Consider the following 20,900-nt stretch of genomic DNA (forward strand, 5'->3'; position numbering starts at 1 on the left):
CTTGTTTTACAGACTTTCTCATGAAATCAGTGTTTACTGCAACTACTGGAATTTCTCTTTAAGAGGATATGTTATCATTGACATAGCCATTCTTCCTACATGTATACTTGACTTAAAGAGGATATGTTATCATATTATCTTATTGACATAGTCATTCTTTGTTTGTACTTGATCTCTGATCGTAGAAAGGATATATTATTGAGATATTCACATAGCCATTGTTTGTTGATTCTTTCACTGAAGACCATTCTTCTCCCCATTTTTTTTTCAGTTTAGGCTGTGCTACTGTACAGTTCTTCTTGTTTAGATTGGACATTGGCTGCAGATCTGACCATTTGTAAGTAAATACCTGCATATATATATTCAATTTCATATGTATTTTCTTCACCTCTGCCATTGCTAAGAAATGCTAAACAGTTATGGCAGTGTACATCATTATGGTTTATTCACAATGTCTACAAGCAGTTGGTCTACATGTACATGGAAGCGTTGTGGTGTAGTGGTTCTGACTCTCGCATTATAATCAGAGGGTCGTGTGTTCGAATCCCACCATGGCCTAGCGTCCTTTGGCTAGGCGTTAATCCACACTTTGCCACTCTCCACCCAGGTGCTAAATGGGTACCCGGTAGGATGTGAAAGCCTACATGTACATGTATTATGCCTAGCAATTGAGTCTTGGAACTCTTGTTTGAATGCTCCCCAGGGAGTGGAGAAGGTGCATACATTGTATGCGGGCATGCAAGGATCCGATGACCGGGGTAATAATATGTCTGAAAAGCGTTTAGAGACGTCGTTCCGATGTAAAGCGCTATATAAATGCGGAATATTATCATTATTACATACTTTTCTGATAGACTAATATCGCACAAACTATCACATCACTAAGGTAAATGCCATTTTATAGTGTAATTACCCAGAGGGATCCAAATTATACTTCATTCATACAAGTTTGCTTTCTAACACTTTTCAATAAAAGTTTGGTACCGGTACATAAACATATACTTCAGTGGCGGAGGGGGGTGGGAGGGAAGTCAGCCTGTGTCCTCCCTCCGTTTTTGAGAGCCATAATTAAATTTGAAATGTAAATGAGGATCTTTGGGGAGGGCTTTTTCCAATTTTCCACAGACGAAATGACCTAATATATACATTATTTTTTGGTTGTAGAATTTTCATAGAGAAAATGTGCCCCCCATTTGGAAAATCCTGTATCCACCCCTGGTACATGTACATGTAGGCTTTTAATAGTGGTGTTGGATATTAGGCAACAGTATGTAGGTTTAAGATGACAGGGAATTTAATACTAATGGGTGAAAGGGCTAAATAACAATTACACCAAATAAAGATTCCTACCTTGCAGGTTGAGACCATAATGGAAAGTACAGAGATGCCAAGTTCAAAGACCAGCTTTGCGTGAGATTTTCTGTGAATCTGAGTGAGATCACAGACATTGTGTACAATGTATATGGAAATAGGCTGTGATTGTTGCGTGAGACGAAGATTTGAGATTTTGAGGGTTGAACAAGAGTCCAGAATGCTTGAGTCTCACGCATAATGCGTGAGACTTGGTAGCTCTGAAAGTATAACAAGTGATTGTAGCTCACATGGATAACCCAATTTCAAGGTGAATAACAATATTTTCCAAAGTATTCTAAGAAGCCATCTTGGCTCATTTACTGGAACATAATTTGCTCTCATAAAGATTCCTTGATTTGATCCATAGCTCTAAGATATATTTTGCATTAAAGATTATTGCTATTATCTCTATGATTTTGATTATATGATTAATTTTTGTCCCTGTAGGCACTGGCATGGGGGTGGGGGGGGGCTTGCAGTCCCCCCCCCATCCAAAACCAAGATAAAAGGGGGAAAAAGACGTAAAATGATTTTCAGATTTCTATTTATAAATGGCAAAATGTTCGCTTGCTTATTCAATTGCCTTAAGAAATTTTCCTACATTCGGCATGTTGTGCCATTTTTCTTCCTTTCTTTTTTTTTTGCTCATTACACCACTGCCTCTAGGCCCAGATCTGTTAACACCACTTTTGAAAAACCTTTTTTTTTGTCTTTTAATAGATGCTCAGAAATGATTGATATTGCAGGAATAACTATCGTCATGCTCTGAAGGACTGGTATTTCCTTCCTGTATTGGCCTAAAAAAATCAGATTTTGTAATTGGTAAGTATTGCTTTCAGAGTGCATGTGGAATAGTGATTAAATCTTAAGTTTATTCTCAAAGGTCCCCATGGGAGTGTTTTTATATTCACGAGGCACATTGTCTGTGATTTATACTGACTAATATGTTATGATTCAATGAGGTGCAAGGATCTTTGTAGCTTTTTATTTTATTGGAAGCGCCGTGGTGTAGCGGTTCTGACTCTCACCTTGTAATCAGAGGGTCGTGTGTTTGAATCCCACCATGGCCTACATGTAGCGCCCTTTGGCAAGGCGTCAATCCACACATTGCCACTCTCACCCAGGTGCTAATTGGGTAACGGTACTAAACAACCGTCATTGTGGTTGGTTTAGCAAGTGTGCGCCTAACAGGCTGCTTGAAATGCTATGAATCCAGTGACCGGGTAATAATTATTATGAAGCGCTTTGAACCGTCGTAGATTGATAAAGCGCTATATGAATGCCAATTATTTTTATTTGTATCTGTTGTCAGTAAAAATCACTGACTAGTTGTTTTATGAAATGTTCCCCTGATATCCAATATTCAAGTCTATTTATCTATCAAACACAAAATAATCATTCAAAATTGGACATTAGGAATTGGACGAGTTTCCTTTTTGTTATTTGATTGGTCACTAAGGTAAACTTCTCTGAGGACCTTGTATCAGTAATTTCTTATTTCACCTTTTTTGCAAGTCTTGTAATGCTAAGACATTTTGAATTTTTAAACATTGTTTAATTCTGATTTGTAAGGTCAAGACAACTATTACTCTTTCCCATTTTGCATTTCCTCAGATAAACCTTTCGCAAATTACATTATTTTATCAATAACACTCCTTAGGCTGGCACAAGGGTTATCTCAATGGCCATGTACATGTCCATGTAATTGTTTTCTTGCATCCATGTATGTTTAGTCACAAGACTACTCTTCCACTGCATGAAATATGACACACTAGGCTTTTATTCATCATTGTCTCAAACTTTAATATAAGAAGCAAAAATTTTACATAATAACCTTGCTGCTATAAAAGGTCAAGTTATTCAGTTTATTTTGCTTGTCAATTCAACTTATTTTTTGCCAACCTGTAATTCATGCTTTATTTATTTACTTGTTTTCATTCAGCTGTAATTGTTTTGACCAAGACAGTGTGCTATCCTGCTGAGGATGTCAGCTAGGTTTGAACATCAAGTCGACAACAGAACACAGACATTTAGGTAAGGTTTTTAAATGGGGGTGGGGCGAACTTGCCAACACTGCATGATTTCTCTCATTGACTATGTGTTGTAAATGAGTAGTCTTGAAAGGTTACACTTCGCAATTCCGAAGGTTCGTAATTCCGAAACACGTAAATTGTCTATACCTCGATGTTCGTTAATCCGAAAACGTAAAAGGGTTCATTAATCCAAACATTTGTGGCATTATTCCGAAGGTTAGATAATCCGAGAACGAAATTAAGTTCGATGTTCCGAAGGTTCGTTAATCCCAAAACGAAATTAGGTTCGTTGATCATTTCGTTTTCGGACTAACGAACCTTCAGAATTATGAACCTCATTTAGTTTTGTAGGATTAACGAACCTTCGGAATTACGAACCTCATTTTGTTTTCGGACTAATGAACCTTCGGGTATACGAACCTTCGGAATAATGAACCTTTGGAATATCCGAACCTTAGGAATGTAAGCGGTCTTGAAATATACCTTTTGAGATTTACCATTAGTAATGCAGAGGATGAATTTAGCCTATTATTTTATTGTGAAGAGAAACTTACATATTTTTTTAGAGGAAAGATACCTGTGCCCATTTCTTAAACTGTCAAGCAAAAATACACAAATATTTTCACTTCAGAAGACAATGAAGACACCTACATCTTGAGATTCTACATGATATTCTTTTCCTGCACTTTTTTTCTCCCTCTCTCTCTAATGGCTTCCAGTTTTCATATTTCCAATAATAATATGGATGCATAAACTTGGGAGTGTCCAATTATTGCCCACTATTAAAGAAAATATATGAAACATTTGTGTGTAGATGAATGTGATATGGTGAAATTTTGTCTTCCTTTGTTTTTTAAGGAAGTGAATTAGTTCTAATAAAGGGCAGATAGGGTATTCTTTGTTTTCTTTCTTAAAACCATTGTTTGTTTTTTTAAAAGCATAATTGTTGATATTCTACAGTTCTACTAATGTTTGTATCAGTATATAATATAAATGTAACTTTATATTACATCACATTGAGTAGCAATCACACTGATTAACCTTAATTTAAATAATTGAAATGTAGGGGGGTGTTTTTCCTGTATTGTAATGCTGATTGAAATCTAGATGAATTAATGTTACTTCCCTACATGGTACCTATGTACCATCATCTTTTTCCCATGTATTCACTTCTGATTATTTTGCATGTTCTGTTTGTTTTTCCTTATGTAATTTGCTTGTTTGTTATATTGTAAACATTTGTTTACAGGGCCCCCTGGAAAACAGTACATGACTACTGATGGGGCTACCCTGTATAAATAAAACGAAATAAATAAATAAATTTATGTATTCAGATTATGTATTCTCTGTTTGATTGTTTTACAGGCATATGAGTAGCCATCTGGACAGTGAGAATAGTGGCAGATGTCAGCAGAGATTGAAAGCTAATGGAAAAACGTTTGTCAACCTTACAGAAAGCTATTCTTGTCCACAGACTGCATCTCAGCCAAGAACCGAGGTCTTTGATTGGTTATTGCTTACCTAGCCAATGTGAGCTGTAGATGATACTACCACTCATCAGGGAACACGAGGTATAGAGTATAAGGGACGAAAGAAAGAAATGAGGTCCGTGTTTGAGCTGGCATTTATCAGAATTCCGTTGATAGAAAGAACTTTAAAATTATCTTCATAGTGAATGATTAAGTAAGAGTGAAAACGTTATGAATATATTGAATTTTAATTGTAGGATGTGTACTGTACTTATAATAGCTTGAACAGAGAAGTATTTCAATTGAACAGTATTTGAAAGTATTTTCAATGTACATGTGTAAACTTGTATGTTTATCAAAGTCATGTTTATTTCTGTTGAAAATATGGTTAATAAGTAATCAAAGCTTTGCAACTCTATGTAATGGCTGAAATAACTACCGTCAGACGGTTAATCGATAAATTGCTGAACAGTATTTTTCTTGTATCTTCACAATATTCAAAATCACCATCAAAGCCATACCTATAGGCTTTTGTTGTGATTACATTCACATTTTGTTGTATATGTTGTATCTGTTTGCATTTTATATTGAATGATCAATAAGTTGAATTACTGAAAGGCTGAATCTAGGGATAGTTGCTAGTGTGTTTTTGTCAGTAATACTCCGTTTTCCAATCTCTATTCTAATCGTAAATATTGATATTGATCACAATGACTAAGAACAAGTGTGATGATGGTATAAATATCCGGCAAAGACATCATTGCGGTGATGTTGCAGATTCGCATGATAATCAAGAGGATGAATTGAATGGGAATGATATTCAAGGAGACGATAGTATGATATCATCTAAGACTTCTTTGAGGGATGCCCAAGAGCGTGGACCTTGTGCAAGGTTTAGGAAAGCATGTTCTCTCCATAAGGGGCTACTCCTTGCACTTCTGTCCTGTATATTCCAAGCAAGTGGCGCGATAGGGGTTAAACTACTTTATGGCAGAATCCCACCAACTGAGATTGCTGCAGTTCGACTAATCTCCTATTCTCTCTTTGCTGCAGTACTCAGTTTGTACTATAAGATATCTCCTCGAGTTACTCTGAAGCAGCTACCATGGCTACTGCTCCGAATCACATGTGGAACCATTGCAATGTGCCTTGCCTTTTACGCCTACCAAAACATCCCTGTTGGGGATGCTAATGCAATTATCTTTATCAGTCCAGTCCTCACAGGATTCTGTGCTTGGATACTTCTTGGTGAGAAGTTCACCCTTGTGGATGTTGGCTTAGCTGTGTTTGCACTTGTTGGTGTTGTCTTAATCGCCCGTCCGTCTTTCCTCTTTGGGAAATTTGTAGAGGCCTCAGGAGAAAGAAACACTGTTCTTGGTGTTGTTGCAGCATTGCTTGCGGCTCTGTTTGCATCGTTGGTGTTTGTGCTCATCAGGAAGCTTGGCGGAATCAGTCTGCATCCTCTCACCCAGATTTTTTACTTTGGGCTTTTTGGTTTTATCATGACAACCGTGTTGACTGCTGTTCTTGGACTCTTGATTGTCCCCAGATGCGGGATGGATCGCCTTGTGCTCATCTTTATTGCCGTCATAGGCTTCCTGGCACAGATTTCCATGACTTATGCATTCAAATTAGAAAAGGCAGCTTATGTAGCCGTTGTGAAGAGCAACAATGTCATCCTGGCTTTCCTGCTTGAATTTGCCATCTTCGGTACTGTCCCATTTTGGCTGTCACTAATCGGAGCTGCTTTGGTTATGGCTAGCTCTCTTGGTGTTACAGCAAAGAAATGGAAGGCATCTCATTCTAAAAAAGAAACTGATAATACCAGTGATAGGGATGATGACATAGACTTGGAAAATGAAGAAGAAATGGAAGTCAATGTCAGACAAAGTTGACATGCTTTCAGCTTGAAATTGTTATATTATTGAATTATTCTGAAAATTTCTACCATCGTTTACAATGTTTTTTAAAAGCTTTTATCTACTGGGGGGGGGTGGGAGGGTACTCACGAAATAAGGCTTACGAAGCTGTGCCACTGGAATTGGTCGCTTTTTTTTAAGAAATCTTTCAACATGGGGTATAGGTTTATGCTGAAAAATCCCTAAATATGGCCCCAATTTTTAGATACTGGCCTTAAACATAGGTCCATATTCTCCTCCAATGTCTTAAATGCAAATACGAAATGACCTTACATTTTGGGTTATAACAGAGAGAGAGTTGTTGCTTTGAAGGATATCTTTAATGACCCGTGTAGCACATCCAAGGTAGCATATTATGACAAATGTAGAGAAAACCAACTGAGGTGTACATATCATTCTATCATTTTCTCATTAGACCAAGTCAATTTTGTCCTTTGTGGCGAATGAGTTCCATCTGGTGGTCCTTCCAAGGTAGATACATGTAGTTGTGCAACCTGATAGTGGAGCTATAGAGAGATTGTGATGTTCAAGGCCCCGTCTTACAAAGAATTGAGCTTGATCCGATCAACCACAACTATGGAAAGCCAGCAACTATCAACATTTAAAATGCATGTTTAAAATATTTTTAAGGTATGATGTACAGGTACATTCATTGTTTTCTTGACATTTCAGTATGGTCTTCATTTAAAGGTATGTTGTGCGTATTTGTTGTAGGAACATTTTGACATTGATGGATTTCCAAATAGATTATGTTGATCGGATCATTGCAACTCTCCTCAAGAAGGGGCCCAGGAATTTATATACATTAGGATCCTTGAAGAGAGAGCACCCATTTATTTTCTGATAAGCAAAGACAATTTGCTGACTTTTCTTTGAGTTGTGCATGTACAGGTCAATGGAATGTAACAGAACTTGTTTTAGTGCCATTGCATTTTGAATAAAAAATTGGTGTCATTAATAATAAATTCCTGGAAAGGAATACTTCGATTCATAGTGATTTATTTACAGGGTTCCCACAGTTATGGAAAATCCAGGGGCGGTATTCTGAACATTGTCTTATCTCCATATTTTATCTTATCTCAGAGATATGACAAAATCGGTATTCTGGTGGATGTCATAACTTTTGTCACAAAAATTGTCATAAATTTTGTCTTATCTCTTTGGCGCGCACCAAAAATACGCGGCTTTAATGCGCGTAATCCTTTTATACAAGCAAAAGATATGACAAAAGTTATGACAGGGGGTAGCAGTCATAAATTTTGTCTTATCTTTTAGTACCAAATATCCCGATACCCTGCCGACTGAATGTCAAGCATATAACGATATCATTTAGATTAGATTGTGGTATTAGTTTCACTCATCATCCACGACAATTTTTAAAATAATTTTTTCATGCTACAATTAGTTAGGCTCTATTATTAATTTCTCTTTTTTTTCTCTGTTTTCCTTATTTTTCTACTTCTCCTCTAAAATCCTTCACAGCTCCCTGTCTCTCTTTGTAATTAAGCGCATCAATATTCGCGTAGTTGCGCGATGCCACCAACAGAATTGGGAATACCCCCTACCTGTCACGGGGCATTCCTATTGGCTAGAAGGGCTCCCACTTGGAACTAACGATGATTTTGATTGGATTGCTTCCGAAAAGATGGGCGGGAACTTTGAGAGATATGACAGGGAAAAGACAATGTTCAGAATACCGATTTGTGACAATCATAGCGGTGTCACATCTCGGAGAGAAATGACAAAATTTATGACAAAAGTTATGACAGAGTTACAGAATACCACCCCAGGAAAAAATGTGGTCATGGAAAGTCAGGGAAAAGTCCGGGAATCTAGAAAATTTGTGAAAAGTCGTGGAATTGCATTTACTTCTTGGCTATTGCAGCTTTCCAGTTTGTCGTGTCTCGCAACTGTCATACTCTGACCACACTCTGCTGTTATGATATCATAATTGGTGTTCATGATTTCCATTTCTTTTCAGTTTTCAGAAATTTGAAAACAGAATTCCATGACTTTTCCGTGACTTCCTGTGACATCCTAGGAGTTGGGATGTCACAGGAAGTCACGGAAAAGTCATGGAATTCTGTTTTCAAATTTCTGTTGGAACCCTGATTTATTTATTTCAATAGTAAAAAAAATTGCACACCTCAGCCTTACAGCTATGATCGGATACATTTTGCAAGTAATCATGATTAATACAATTACAAAACAACATGTCATAAAGAACATTGAAATGAAACAACATCCTAATCTAGATAAGTTATTCGATGCATACTTGTAAAAGTCTCAAGAAGAAATGATGGAAATCCACCAGCTGTTGAATATTCATAACAGTATAATGTACATGGAAATTTATGTATAGATACCTGTATGTATTTTTTATTTGATTTTTTTGTGTGCAGGCATGAGAGTAGCCATCTGGACAATGAGTATAGTCGGAGATGTCAACAAAGATTGAAATCTAATGGAACAGAAATTGTCAACCTTTATACTGAAAGCTATTCTTCACCACAGTCTGCTTGTGTGCATATGTACATTGCTGGTTTTCTCAGCCAAAAGAAGGGTTCTTTGATGGGTTATTGCTTATACAAAAAAAAAAGACAAAAAAGCACTGATCAGGATACAAGAAGATAGATGTAAAAGAAGAAAGGAATGAGGTCCGTGTGTGAGCTCGCAGAACTCTGTTGAATGAGTAAGAATAAGTACTGCATGTAATGTTTCAATGAATATGTTGATGTGTAGTTATAAAGGTGTAACTGTGTACTTGTAATATCAGAGCATCCGTTTAAGTATTTTTTTTCGTTCAGTTGAACAGTATTATGAATTTTGCGTAGGCGTAATGTTTAAGATGTGGTAGTGTAAATGAGGTTTGTACCAAAGAATGTACTATTTTATCTCCATAAAATGACTGAAGCTATGGGTATGTAGATATGACAGAATCTTCTCGTCTGTTGTGAAACTCATCACCTTCAAAAGAAGCAAATGATTTTTTTTTTCCTGTATTACCCCCCTTTCCATTCTCTATTCTAATCGTAAATATTGATATTGATCACGATGACTAAGAACAAGTGTGATGATGGAATAAATATGAGGCAAAGACAGCATTGTGATGATGCTGCAGGGTCGCTTGATCATCAAGAGGATGATTTTCAAGGAGACGATAGTATGATATCATCTAAGACTTCTTTGAGGGATGTCCGAGAACGTGGACCTTGTGCAAGACTTATGAAAGCATGTTCTCTCCATAAGGGGCTACTCCTTGCACTTCTGTCCTGTATTTTCCAAGCAAGTGGGGCAATCGGGGTTAAACTGCTCTCTGGCAGAATCCCACCCACTGAGATTGCAGCAGCTCGCCTTCTTGCCTATTTTGTCCTTAGTGCAATACTTGGTTTATGCTATAAGATTTCTTTTCGGGTTACCATGAAGCAGCTACCTTGGCTGCTGCTCAGAGTCACTTGTGGAACTATAGGAATCTGCCTTGTCTTTTATGCCTACCAAAACATCCCTGTTGGCGATGCCAATGCTATTTTCTTTATCAGTCCCATTTTCACAGGATTCTTTGCCTGGATGCTTCTTGGAGAGAAGTTCTCCCTTGTGGATGTTGGCTTAGCTGTATTTGCACTTGTTGGTGTTGTCTTAATCGCCCGTCCATCTTTCCTCTTTGGAAACCGTGTACAAGCAGAGGTGTCTGGAGAGGGAAACACTGTTCTTGGTGTTGTGTGTGCATTGATTTCTGCTCTTTTCGTAGCAATTGTTTTTGTGCTCATCAGGAAGCTTGGCGGAATCAGCCTGCATCCTTTCACCCAAGTGTGTTTTACTTCGGAATTTTTGGTTTTATCATGACAACCATGTTGACTGCCATTCTTGGACTCTTGATTGTCCCCAGATGCGGGATGGATCGCCTCGTGCTCATCTTTGTTGCAGTCATAGGCTTCCTGGCACAGATTTCCATGACTTATGCATTCAAATTAGATAAGGCAGCTTATGTAGCCGTTGTGAAGAGCAACAATGTCATCATGGCTTTCTTGCTTGAATTCGCCGTCTTTGGAACTGTCCCATTTTGGCTGTCGCTGCTCGGAGCTGCTTTGGTTATGGCTAGCTCTCTTGGTGTTACAGCAAAGAAATGGAAAGCATCTCATTCTAAAAAAGAAACTGACGATACCAGTAATAGCGATGATGACATGGACTTAGAAAATAAAGAAGAGACGGAAGTCGATATCAGAGAAAGCTGACATGCTGAAATTTTATTCTTTTTTGTATGCGATAAGGTACACAGATAGTTATCATTAAGCCACATCCAAAATATTCTTTCAACAATCATAGTCCATATTGGAATCTTAGTGGATTAAACTATTTCTTTCAAGGATTTTATTTCTATTACTCCGAAGACAATCTTCATTGTATTGTGTTTTTAGCAATCATATTCCAATCATATTCCATTCATGCATCATGATAGATGAAATTTTTCATTAGTAATTGCCTTTGCATGCAACTCAAGGGGGGGATTGATTAAGCATCACCAGGGATCCTGTCAAGGAGAATGTTATGTTGTTACTAGGGGTGCTGAGAATTATCACAGCAGTCCCAGTAACAATATATAATCCTCCATGGCCCGGGGTCCATTTCGTAAAGCTGTTCTTAAGTTAAGAGCAACTTCAAGAACGACTGGTGATCCTTTCTTACGCGCTAAACCATCGCTAATGAATTTATCACAAGAAATGATCATCGGTCGCATTTTTACCCCTTAGAATTTGATTACAGCATTTATCACGACTTTCAGGATTTGAATTTTAATCTAGCATCCTCTTTTGATGATATATTTATTAAATCCACGCCAAAGGAAGTTTGAAGGGGTCGAAAGGAATCGTCTGTCCATGCAAAACTTGCGCATCAAACCACTTAGTTTTTTTTATAACCAATTCTCATGAAACTTGGAACACATGGTGATGTTGGGGTGAAGATGTGCAAGACACATTTTTTTGCATGTATCAGAAATTTTGTTACCATGGCAACTATATTTTGCCGAAATTAAGGTGAAAATCTTGCAGTTCAAACTACTTCATCAGTCTTTATCCAATTCTCATATTTCACTCACATATAGGTCTTGGGGTAAAGATGGGCAAGGCATATTTTCCCCATGTGTTGGAAACTGTTGCCATGGTAATGGCGTAGGACAGGGATATTAATCACCTTCAGTGATAGTTCAAGCTTTTATTTTAAATAGCCCTTACTCAACATGTTCAGTTTAAATTGGGTATTAGAAAGCTACTGACAGATTATATCCTGACATTTTCAGCCCATTTCATTCTTGAGAAAGTGTTCTATATAAACAAGACAAGTACAAAGATATTCTAGTTTAATCAGCCATCTGATTAAATTAATATTTAATGTAAAATCTATAATTTTATTCAATAACACACATTTTTAGTTCATATCCTTCACACGACAACCGTTATGTGGCACATGCATTAATATGTTCTAGTATATTGACTTTGGATAGTAATGTTATGTAGTATGTATTTAACTTACTGTTATCTATTCAGTCGTTTACTTTCACTTATCTGAGAATTCCAAAACCCCCAATACCATTTAACTCCTAAACACTGACTGTAAATGACCAATCCTCGGTGACATCGGCTAACTTAGAGGAGCAAACGTTCTGAGAAGTTTGCTTCACACTTCCAGCCCCAGTCACTTGCACAGAGCATCACCACACCCCTTATACCAGAGAAAGTTTGATAGACGGTTACCTGTACACCAATCAGATCAAGTTTAGATTCTTCCCACCTTCAATTGTTACACCCCCAAAACTACTGATATGAATAAGACTTCTTGAAGTCTTGATTATTAGAAAGAGAGAAAACTAGACCCACGCTGATCCATATAGACTGACTTCAAGACTTAGACGTCTATCCAATATTTTAAAAACTTCAGAATCTTAAGCTTAGACTTCAAAACTATTATATTCATGATTGTCCCAAACACGACAATAACATGCTTTTTTTTTATATTTACCAAAACTAAAGATAGAATGCCAGTTGTGTTAACAATCCTGAAATGAATTTAAACAGAATCCAATGAAATGACTACCCAAGTGTTTGTTTGAAATAAAAAAACATTTGTGCCAAATGGCTCTGGAAAAAAATGTGTAATTGCTGAGAAATAAGCTAAATAAGCATGGAATTCCATAAAATATTGGGTATTTTTCCAAGCAGTATTCAAACACTGTGTTAGTGATCATCAGAATTCTCGGATTGCAGCTAAGATTTCATGAATTCACCAAGATAAAGTTTATTTCAATGTACAAGATCTAGATCTATGACAATCTGGTTACAATAAACCTTGATTATGAAGACTTTCTCATGAAATAAGTGATGTATTACTTTGTTTTACGTTCAATGTTGCATTTCGTCTATTATCTAGAGACGTTTTTTTAGCATGTGTGCTATGTACTCCCGAGAAGACAGGCTGATGGACAATCCCCCACCTCTACAAACCTCAAATAGGCCTATATTATCATTTGAAATAAATTTAACAGGGTGCGTATTAACTACTTAAGTCTACCCGTACACTATGCCATATGTATAATATGTATTAAAATACAAGTGAGAATTTCCGAACTGCATGTATGGATAACGGGTTTAATATGCGCCTTGGAATAGTTTACTAGTAAGATAGCGCATAATAAATGTGTTATTATTATTATTAACATTCAAATATCTGGAAGACAAGGCCCATGTACCATCCAGTGCAGCATTATATTACTAATTTATGTCGGTTAATCCAGGGTACTTGTAAAAATGATAATGATAAGAACGTCCCTAACGAGACTGTGGAGATAGAGTATTCTTATTTTTTTTATGTCTGGTGGTTATTGTAAATAAATTATTTTATTGAAAGTCAGCACTGCTGCTGTATTGAATCCCATAATGCTGGCGAGACTGACAGAGGCACTCCACTTGTTTTGTTTGTTTGTTCTAAGTACAATTAATAATAATAGGCATTTATATAGCGCCATCTATCTAGAAATATTCTATTTCGAGGCGCACAAATGGCGCAAAGAAATGGCTTCCAGGCCAGTTAGAGTGAATGTAAATTATTAAATCTCATCAGGAAGGAAAAACGACACATGTAAATCTAGTTACATCATTGTTTTATCTAGCTGTTTCATTAAAAGTGCATTATAAACTATGATGTGCCCTTGCTGAACTATAAGTAATTTTTTTCCTCCAGATCTAGATTTTTTTTTTTTTTTTTTTTTTTGGGGGGGTCAGGTACATGTATTTAATCCAGTAACCATAGTAATTAAAACTCATGCACCCATGCAACTCATACCCTTTATAGTACCGTACTGATATATAACTTGGGTCATGTTTTGTTGAGGTCAAAGACCGTCAATGTGTTCATTGTGCACAGTTTCTCAATACATATACGAGAAATGCTACATGTATGAAGATCTGGCAACTATTGTTTAATTACATACATGTAATCCATGATAATATGTATTGGATTGGAGGGGGTCCTCTCTCATTGATTCTAAAGTATACTGTGTTTAGGATTTCATGTATGATCTATTTTGATCTCTATTTCTATTCCATTTATATTGAACATGCCTACATTATTCTTATCACAAACATTGTAAACACGGCTACACTATATAAATAGCCATTATTTCTATGTTATGCATGTATTTCATATATTTTTTTCGATTTTTCAACATTAGTTTCAACAAATAGTTTCCACATTATGTAATATTGAAGTGCCTTATATGCAAGATGTGGTACAATGTAATCTTCCAATGTACTTGTATTTGGTGAGTTGTATGTGGTATTCCATGTCAGAGAGAGATATTTTTTTCAAGCCTTATTGCGGAGTTACCTTGTACATTTTGAATTACGTATAGATATAGACAAGATGTTTATAAAGATGAATGATAAACATATCAGGGCTCAGTCTTACAAATGGTTAGGATTGATTCGGAACTTCATGAAAATCCATCAGTGTCATAATTGATTTTACAGGAAATTGTCAACAAAGGTGAACAGAACATTTTCTTGGCAATAGATTGCCAAGAAAACTTTTTCTGTGGTTGATTGGATCAATTGCAACTCTTTGTAAGATGTGGCCCAGTTCAGTAATTTTGTAAGGAGTTAAATCTTGTCTCGGTATTAAGGCGTGATGACTGATTTAATCCGATGACCGAGATAATAATATATCTATTAAGCGCTTAGACACATGGTTCCGATGTATTAAGCGCTATATAAAAGCTGATTATTATTATTATTAATATGATACTTTAATAATTAATATTTGTTTTCAGTGTTCACACATGGGTAAGATAAAATAATTTATCTTCTATTAATAAATGTACATTTTTATGTCTTACGGGTTAACATTACAAAGATCTTATTCCAAATATAACACTCAGGAAAAAAAAAAGAAGAAATTTTCCAGACACTTGTATCTGGCTGACATATCTGGCTTAAAAAAAACTTATCTCCTGGAATTCTCATTGTAACGGAACTAGTATATGGAAAATTTCAGATGTTTATCTGGTAACTTTGTTTTTCACTTTCAATTCACCAATAAGCAATATTTTGGATTAGTTTTTTGGGGGATTATTTTTTTGAAATCATGGGGGGGGGCCTTGGACCTTGCAGCTCAGATTTAAAAAAAGTCAAATCAATGTCATTAAAGTCTCTTTGAATGTTTCTTGTTGCTCATAGATGCAAAAACATGACATGGGTTTGTTGGCCGGACTTTGGTGATTCCATGTTAACCCTTTTGATCATTCTATTGTTCAGTGGCTTGTACATGTATGAAACATTTTTTTTGTCTCAGTAACAAATCGCTTAATCTCATAGAGAAATGTTGCCGACCTTTGCTGCTTATATCGGCTGTTAATTAGTTTTGTTACATTTTTTGCCAATAATTATTTTCGATAGCTATGGAGAATTGTATTTTCAGAAGCTCTGCAATGTTTTGTTTTTTATTTTCATGTTGCCATCTACATCTCAAATATCATGTGATGCATGTTCGTGTTCAAAAGTTGGTGATTTCAGTGAGTGCAATTGATTATAATGATTCAAATCTTATTAGTTTTACAGTACTTTGACCTTAATTTTTTAATGGAATTTTCAGTATTATGCTTGTTTAATTTTTCTCTTTTGATTCAAATCAACTTTTGATAGATGGACTTTTAAGGAGTTAACAATCATTTGAATATTAGTTCATAGTTAATGTACAGTATCTCTAGAATTGGTCAAATGGGCATAACACTGTCTATTGCACGATTGTGAAATTTCTGATGTAATGCATCAGTTCTTAACCCTAAGTGACATCATAATTTTGTTTTTCATTCTATTCTGGATTGGGGTTTTAGTACAGACAAGTCAACAGTATATCAAACTTTTGGCAAAAAAGGAAAATAATGATTAGACCATACTGTATGGGAAGTGATCTAAAACTCATTTCACAATCTGTAATTGACTAATGATCAAGAATATATATTTTTAATTGAGCACATGTAGCGTTATGACAGTCTCCTTGTAATTCATGGCAAGTTGATGCACCATATTGGAAGATCGTATTTAAGTTACCTGTAGGGCATCATATCCAGTGATAAATGCAGGATTGATGTTAGGGGGGGGGGGGGGGGGAGGTGGCCCCTTTTCCTTCAAAAATATTCTGACCAATTTTCATTTTTGTTTTACTTCCTAATAAAAGAGGAATAGATCATAGCCTCAATCACAAACCCACCCTCCCCTTGAATGCTAGGGGAAGGGGAGGGGGCACTCCCCCTCCCCCCCCCCATCTTGATCTGCCGTTACATGTAGTCACATTCATCTCAACTCAATGATGAATTAAGGTATATCTTCTTCACTGCAGCTTCAGTCCCATTTGAAATAAAAGACTGCACTCCAATACAGGCAATTAATGCCGGGTGTTAAGTGGAGATCTTTATACCGAATGTTGCGAGTCCCAATCGGGAGCATATTTATTTTACCAGAGACGGTAATATAAGAGCACTGAACATTTTTAAAAGCTTTACAGGTGTATATGCCTTACTTGCTTTGTGTGAATGGTATATTCTACATTTAGTTTATATTTTTTTAGTACATCTCATTGAAAAGTGAGCTGCCCATGTCTGTGGGATGCTATGCTTTAAAGCAGGCACGGATCCAGGGGGGGGGGAGGGCTCATGCCCCCTTTTGAGAAGCAAAATTAAAATTTGTAATGTAAAAATGCCCTTTTCCGCCTTTCCCCCCTTTTTCAACCTTTGCATTAAAATCCTTTTTTGGGGGGGAGGATAAGAAGAAACTGATAGATAAAAGGTTTGAAAGAAATTGAACCAGGAAGAACAAAAAAGTTTAGCTGTTTGATAAATCAGATTGGTAATATGATGTGTTGACTGTGTGTGACAAGATGTGGTATGGACATTTCTGCCATGTTTGTGTACTTGATATTTTTCAGTGGAGATCCCATAGTACCTCCCTCTCTGGGTAAACATAGAGATATAACAAAAGTAGTGTAATGCTCTTCTAAATTAATTATATATTCTGAATAGATCTTTAGAGAATTTTTTAAATTATTTTGCACATTGCTGCAACATTTTGAAGAGTCGTCTGTGTGCTTTACACATGAAAAAAAAACAACTTCATATTGAGAGATTGTCAATATTATAATGTAGTAACTTTTCTCGTCTGGTGTTTGTTCTTGCCTGAAAAGGCAGATTATGATTGTTATACAATATTATCATTTGCAGGGTGTTTGAACTTAATTGACAATCTTGTTATATTTCAGTTTTGTTAATCGTATTCTTATGTTTGTTCATTGTTTGTAAAAGAACTCTTGCTTTTTAATGTTGCTATAGAATTTAGCGAATCAACCAAAGATTGAATGTACATTTAATTCAGTATATATTTGGCACAGGTTTGATTTAAAGTTGACTTATTCATTTTGAATAGTGTGTTTTATTCTTGAAGCCGTTTGAGGTAACGACCCGGGGAGGGGGCCACTTCCATTCACGAGTGGATACCATGCGCGACCATGGGGTCTCGAAAAGCACCCTAAACACGTAATTTCCATATTCTGAAAAAGCACCCCTTAACAAGTATTGGAAACCAAAAGGATACTCTTGGCAAATATTCCTTGAAATGAACCCCTAAACAAGTACAGTAATTTTTTTATTGTTACGGGTCCTTCGGTCGTCGGCTTTACCTTATTTGGTTTAGTACGACCCCACCTTCTACACCTCGCGCAAATCGGACTCCCAAACGCGAAGTGTTGGGGTAAAAAGGACATCCTTTGTAAAACATTTTAATTTTGTTTTATCATCCCCGCAAATTCGACCCTAAACACGTTATTTTCCTAACGAAATATACCCTTTTTTCATTATTTTTGTGTTTTTGACACTTTCTCACGTTACGTATGTAACGTGCCATATCTTGAAAAAGACATCCTTTTACGTGTTATTTTTTGGTTGCGTATGGTATCCACTCGTCAATGTAAGTGGCCCCGGGGGTAACGAACAAATCATCTCAGATGATATATCATGATTAATACGATATGTAACTGTCTGACTTGAAGTGACTTCACAAGCTGGGCCCTTGTGATGAAGTTTTGATAGTAAAATATGTACAAATTAGAAGATGAATAAATATAAATGAATATAACAATAATTATTCCAGGTTTCTCAAGTGTGGTCTTTTCCAGTAATCTGCAATATAAATTTTTAGCTGTTGCCGGCTTCCGAATACTGAAACTGTGTCAAATGTTAATTTGGCTTTGAACTGAATCAGCAGATCTTCCAACTGTCAAGATTGGAGGACTAATATGGATTGTTCAACTTTCAAAATAACCAAAACTCTGGACGTCCAGATATCTAAAATTTAATGCCAGAAAAAAATATGTGGGAAAAAGCTTATAAATATAGAAGCCTAGCTCATTTTCATTCATACATAATCAACATAATTGTCAACCTTCAATACATTAATTTCAAATGTGAAAATTGCCCGGGAAAATTGCATTTCCTTGGCCTGTTCATTCAAGAGTTTTAGGGGGCGCTAGACAGTGTAACCAGACGATTTCAAGGGACAGTCCTGTGTTTCACAAATCACGGAAATATTATACAGTATATTTCCGTGAGCTAGTCTTGTATATTTATAAACTTTTTCCCATATATTTTGAATAAATTGCCTTTAATAAAATATCTATGTGGAATTTTTTAACTTTATAAGTGTCCAAGAACGTTTTTTTTTGCTGAGTGTATTTCCGTGTTGTCCCGCATCGATTTTGAAAATATTCATTAGAGAATAGTATAGGGGAACCCAACCTTGATAATAAAATGTTCTGTTGGAAAGGAGAAAAATAAAACATAAATGGGAAAGTTTAAGCGAATCCGGACAAGCAAAAAGAGGGTTATGGCTGCATGCTTTAAAAATTGAGATCCCTAAGACTGTAAATTTCAAATTGGCAACTGGGTAAAGTAAACTATGATAAAGGGCAAGGGCAACTTTCCCATAGGCCATGTACTTAATTATGAGGGATTGAAGTACCCATTCCCCTGGGGCAGAAATCTAAATAATAACCCAGGTATATATGTATTGTTTTATTTTCTTATTAAAAAATATAATTTGAAGAAAACCTTTGAAAAACGTACATATTATAGCCATGTTATACATTGGAATACATGGAAGAGTAGTCCTTGCTTTGATACATCACATTTTGGGGGCCAATATCAAGGCTCAATGGGCATATAGTGGTAACCAATCTTTACATTTTTTTAAATTAATAACATTCTTATCGTTTGTTCGATATTGTTCACCTTATCAAACATATCAACTTGTTTGATAATATTTTTTTTCTCTAAAAGCAATTTTGTTTGTTTGGATTGGATTTTACTTTTTATCATATACGCGTTAAAGAAAAGAGGGAAACTCGAGATGAACGTTTTTGTAAATCTTTTATGAAAATTTTCGTAAAACCTAAATCGAGAGAGGTTCCGTTATTAGTCTGCTGTGCAAAGTGCAAATTAATCCTTCACTCGAGTAAAGGGTCTGAATTGTAGCCTACCCATGACTTGTGTACTGAATGGCCCTCTCTTTATTTGTATGTGCTAGTCTTTGCGTGGAGACACACTTGTTGATAAAAGTTTCAATCAGGGTCTGTGCCTGGAGACTATTCCGTTATCAGCATGTAGTTATGAACGCATTCAGCGTGAACCTGGCTAGATTATTCAAAAATTAATATGGACATCTCTACTTGGATTAGTCAATAATTAATGACATTTTGATGAGCCTAATATCTAGAGGGAGCACAACAAAGCATAATTTGGAAAAAAATGGGCCTTGAAAAAAAATCATCTTTGAAATATTATATTTTGACGCAATGTCCAATATACTGTATATCATAATTTCACCCCCTTTCTTTCGTTTTTCTTTCTTTATATTTATTCATTTATCATTTTATCATTGTCATTATTATTATTATCATTATTATTATTAGTAGTAGTAGTTGTAGTATTCATTACTATTATTTTTATTATCATTATTGTTATCATTTTTATTATTATCATTTTATTATTATTAAAAAATCTGGTCACCCTGGCTAGAATCCAGCGAGGGACTCTGCGCCTTGATCCCACTGGAGCCTAGGCGGCCCCTGAAATTGATAAAAATCGTCAGCATAATAGAGAGTATTGATGTCCAAAAAATGATAATAACAGTCAGTATTTATATTTATTTGATGAACTTTTTGAGTATGGCCTATTTCTGAATTATAAATTTACATCTAAACAAATAGTTTAAAGTTTAGATCTTTAAGGTAATTTGATCTAATTTATGAAAACTTTAAATACGGGGCAGGCATACAACCCCCTCCAAACCGTCCCCCCCCCTCAGACTACAAATTCCCAACGACTGACAATTTGTTAACTCGCTTCGCTCATTTGCAAAATAATATGCATGAACCACTCAAATTGGCAAAATCGATCACCTCAAGCTCATTATCGCGACATTTCTTTTCGGGGGTTTGATCCTTGTGACCTTTAAACGTTCGGTGGGAATGAGGTACGTAATAATTACATGATTATTTGCATAAAAGGCCGTCGTTGCAGATACGTGGTA

The 20,900-nt window shown here is 36.0% G+C and overlaps 1 protein-coding gene and 1 pseudogene across 1 annotated transcript; both read left to right on the forward strand.

The window, feature by feature from the left end:
• Nucleotides 1-297: 297 nt before the first annotated feature.
• Nucleotides 298-15,244, forward strand: LOC121428381 (annotated as a pseudogene).
• LOC121428380 (solute carrier family 35 member G1-like) lies at nt 5,466-7,809 on the forward strand. The gene has a single exon (XM_041624970.1). The coding sequence runs from the start codon at nt 5,566-5,568 to the stop codon at nt 6,748-6,750; it is 1,185 nt and encodes a 394-aa protein (XP_041480904.1). The 5' UTR covers nt 5,466-5,565; the 3' UTR covers nt 6,751-7,809.
• Nucleotides 15,245-20,900: the final 5,656 nt, after the last annotated feature.

This window comes from Lytechinus variegatus, chromosome 15 (genome assembly GCF_018143015.1).
Source record: "Lytechinus variegatus isolate NC3 chromosome 15, Lvar_3.0, whole genome shotgun sequence".
Lineage (NCBI taxonomy): Eukaryota > Metazoa > Echinodermata > Echinoidea > Temnopleuroida > Toxopneustidae > Lytechinus > Lytechinus variegatus.